The sequence below is a fragment of the Pseudochaenichthys georgianus genome, unplaced genomic scaffold (assembly GCF_902827115.2).
Source record: "Pseudochaenichthys georgianus unplaced genomic scaffold, fPseGeo1.2 scaffold_808_arrow_ctg1, whole genome shotgun sequence".
Classification (NCBI taxonomy): domain Eukaryota; kingdom Metazoa; phylum Chordata; class Actinopteri; order Perciformes; family Channichthyidae; genus Pseudochaenichthys; species Pseudochaenichthys georgianus.
Genome location: NW_027263356.1, coordinates 1,403 through 5,000, shown reverse-complemented (window position 1 = coordinate 5,000; position 3,598 = coordinate 1,403). Strand labels below are relative to the sequence as shown.

The 3,598-nt window shown below is 43.1% G+C and overlaps 1 protein-coding gene across 1 annotated transcript in view; it reads right to left on the bottom strand.

Annotated features, from left to right (window-relative positions):
* LOC117444408 (protein PTHB1) overlaps positions 1–2,778 on the bottom strand; it is a gene marked incomplete at its 3' end in the record, with an annotated part of 28,802 nt that extends 26,024 nt beyond the window's left edge. Inside the window, exon 1 of the mRNA XM_034080001.1 lies at positions 2,742–2,778. Within this exon, the coding sequence (XP_033935892.1) occupies positions 2,742–2,778 (37 nt within the window). The remainder of the gene's footprint in view (positions 1–2,741) is intronic.
* Between the last annotated feature and the right edge of the window lie 820 nt (positions 2,779–3,598).

The following is a 3,598-nucleotide window of genomic DNA, read 5'->3' as shown; positions in this document are numbered from 1 at the left end:
GAAGTGACTGGGAAGAAAATATCTCCATGGAGAAAGGCCATGACCGTTAAAACAGAAAAAAGAGAATGTCGAAAAGCTGAACGCAGGTGGCGAAAAACAAATCTCCAGGTTCACTTTGACATTTATAAAGAGAGACTTGGCCTTTATAATTTGGAATTGAAAAACGCACGACAATCGTTCTTCTCTGACATCATTACCAAAAACAAAAACAATGCACGTGCCTTGTTTGCTACCGTCGACAGACTAACAAACCCCCCAGTGTCAGTAGCCTCTGAATTTCTATCCACCAGGGCGTGCAATGACTTTGCCTTTTTCACTGACAAAATTCAGAAAATCAGACAAGCAGTCAGTGCCTCTGCATCAGGAACAGCAAATGTGTTGTCTCTGTGTCCACTTAACATCAATTCAGACATCATGACACAATTCCATCAGATTAATGATAAAACCCTAGAGGACATTATACAACTTCTGAAATCCTCCTCCTGCTGCCTTGATATTATTCCAACGGGATTTTTCAAAGATGTTTTGCCTTGCATGGCCTCAGATCTACTTCATATAGTAAACAAATCTCTTCACTCAGGTATTTTTCCACAGGCCCTGAAAACTGCAGTCATTAAACCGCTCTTAAAAAAGAATAATCTAGATGCTTCAGTAATGAACAATTACAGGCCCATATCAAACCTCCCATTTCTAGGTAAAATCATTGAAAAAGTTGTTTTTCAACAGTTGAGTAATTTCTTGCATTTAAATAACTGTTTCGATGTGTTCCAGTCAGGCTTTCGTCCAAACCACAGCACTGAGACTGCTCTTGTAAAGGTCTTTAATGACATCCACTTAAACACAGACAGTGGCAGAACTTCAGTGTTAGTATTATTAGATCTCAGTGCTGCGTTTGACACTGTTGACCACAGCATATTACTCGACCGACTGGAAAACTGGGTGGGACTTTTGGAAACAGTTCTAAATTGGTTTGAATCCTACTTAAAGGACAGAAACAACTTTGTTTCTATAGGTAAATACACATCTGAGTTGACAAATATGACATGTGGGGTACCTCAAGGCTCCATCTTGGGGCCTCTTCTCTTTAACATCTACATGCTACCACTGGCTCAGATAATGAAGAACAACAAAATAAGTTACCATAGCTATGCAGATGACACACAAATGTACGTAACAATTTCACCAGGAGACTATGCTCCAATTCAAACACTGAGTAAGTGCATTGAACAAATCAATGACTGGATGTGTCAGAACTTTCTCCAATTAAACAAAGATAAAACTGAGGTAATGGTTTTTGGAGCCAAGGCAGAATGTTTTTCAGTCTGCAATGTTCAAAACAACAGATAAAGCCAGAAATCTAGGTGTAGTCATGGACTCTGACCTGAGTTTCAACAGTCACATTAAAACAGTTACTAAATCAGCCTACTATCACCTAAAGAATATATCTAGGATTAAAAGACTAATGTCACAGCAGGATTTGGAAAAACTTGTCCATGCCTTTATCTTCAGTAGACTGGACTACTGCAATGGTGTCTTCACAGGTCTCACTAAAAAATCTATTAGAAAGCTGCAGCTGATTCAGAACGCCGCTGCTCGAGTCCTCACTAACACTAAGAAAGTGGATCACATCACTCCTGCTCTGAAGTCTTTACACTGGCTTCCTGTGTGTCAAAGAATAGATTTCTAAATACTGCTGCTGGTTTATAAAGCACTGAATGGTTTAGGCCCAAAATACATTTCTGACTCTCTGCTAAACTGATGAACCATCCAGATCTCTCAGGTCTTCAGGGACTGGTCAGCTTTCTGTCCCCAGAGTCAGAACTAAACATGGAGAAGCAGCGTTCAGTTATTATGCTCCAGATATCTGGAACAAACTCCCAGAAACCTGCAGGTCCGCTGCAACTCTGACTACTTTTAAATCCAGCAAGAAGACTTTTCTTTTTGTCGCTGCTTTTAATTGAACTATTCATATCTTAGACTGCACTGTAACTTTTATCCATGTATTTTTCCTTAATGTTTATTTTATTAGCTTTTCTTTTTGAATGCTTAATGTGTTTCATTTTTTTTGTAAAGCACTTTGAATTGCCTTGCGTTGAAAAGTGCTATATAAATAAACTTGCCTTGCCTTTGACTTTTTTCAACTAATAACTCTTCCCCCTCTCCGTCGCCCATCTCCCTCTTTTCTCCCTCTTTTCTCCCTCTCCTGCTTCCCTTCTATGTCTCCTCTCCTCGTTCCTCGCTGCCTCTCCTCCTCCCTGTCCTCCTGTCTGTCAGCAGAAGGCTTTTAACCTGCGTGACCTTGAGGTCAACGTGGTCAGACTGCGTTAAGTGCTCTAAGTGTTCCCGGCCCATTGAGAGCAACAAACAACACCAAAGAAGACACCAAGTGCTCCCTCCTCCTCCTCCTTTCTCTATCCATCTCTTTTCTCCCCAGCTTGTCACGGTGCATTCAGGCACATCTGGACAGGTATAACGTGTGTGACCCAGTGAGACCGTTAGACTGGTCCCAGTGTTCTCAGGAGCATTAACCCATTAACGCCACTGCCAACATAAACACGCTCCACAAAGGACACCCCGTTCGCTGCCTCTCCTGCCTCCTTGTTCTCTGCCTCTCTGATTTCTTCCCACCCTCATCGGATCTGTTTTTCTAGCTTTCAGTCATCTCCTAGTTGCCTTCACAACTTCTCCATCCCCAGGTTCCTTGTACTTAAATCAGCTTCCCTTTGTACACACATCTGTACCTCCTTTCTCCTGCTGCTCTTCCTCTCTTCCTCTCATCCTTCCTCTCTACCACTTTTTTTGTCTTCTTGTCTCTAAATTAGTGACATTTCTGAGGCATAACAGAATAGTTGGCCGAGTCATCACCAGCATTGAACAATATAACCACAATCAATGAAATGAACGAGGCGTAAAGGTGGGGTCGGTAAGAATGGAGAAACCAGCTCGAACGCAACCGAAAAAAAATCTGCCACTTCCTCACAGAGCCCCTCCCCCAACACACACGTACACACACGACCAATGAGGGCACGAGATGAGTGTGTGCACAGATGGAAGGCTGACAGGCTGGTCGGCCATCCAGTTACTTTAGCCGGGCCGGCTCAGATGATTGGTCGTGCTTTTCACAGCGCCACGGCTTCCACAGATGAGATTTCTTTATGGATGTATTATCAAAGCACTTCATGTATTCTCTGCTGTCGGGATGTTACGAGCATTCCATGGAATATAACAAGTGTTTCTGAAGTGAATGACCTACCCCACCTTTAACATTGCAACAATAGGTTACATTTAAGATAAGAGATCAGGGTGAAGTTTTATTTTTTATTTTTCCATTTGCGGCGACCTGCCTTCTCTGCCTCCATCTGTATGCAGACACACGGCTCACTCCAGAGGACATTCACAGCCAGCTCTGAGGAGCACGGGTTTATAACGGGTGGCAACAAAGCAAATAAACACGTACATAAGCCCTTTGTTTACCCCTCTACTTTCAGCCCTCTATTTCTCCATGCTTTCCATTCCCTCAGAGTGTGTGCGTGTGCGTGTGCGTGTGTGTGCGTGCGTGCGCGTGCGTGCGTGCGTGTGTGTGTGTGTGTGTGTGCAG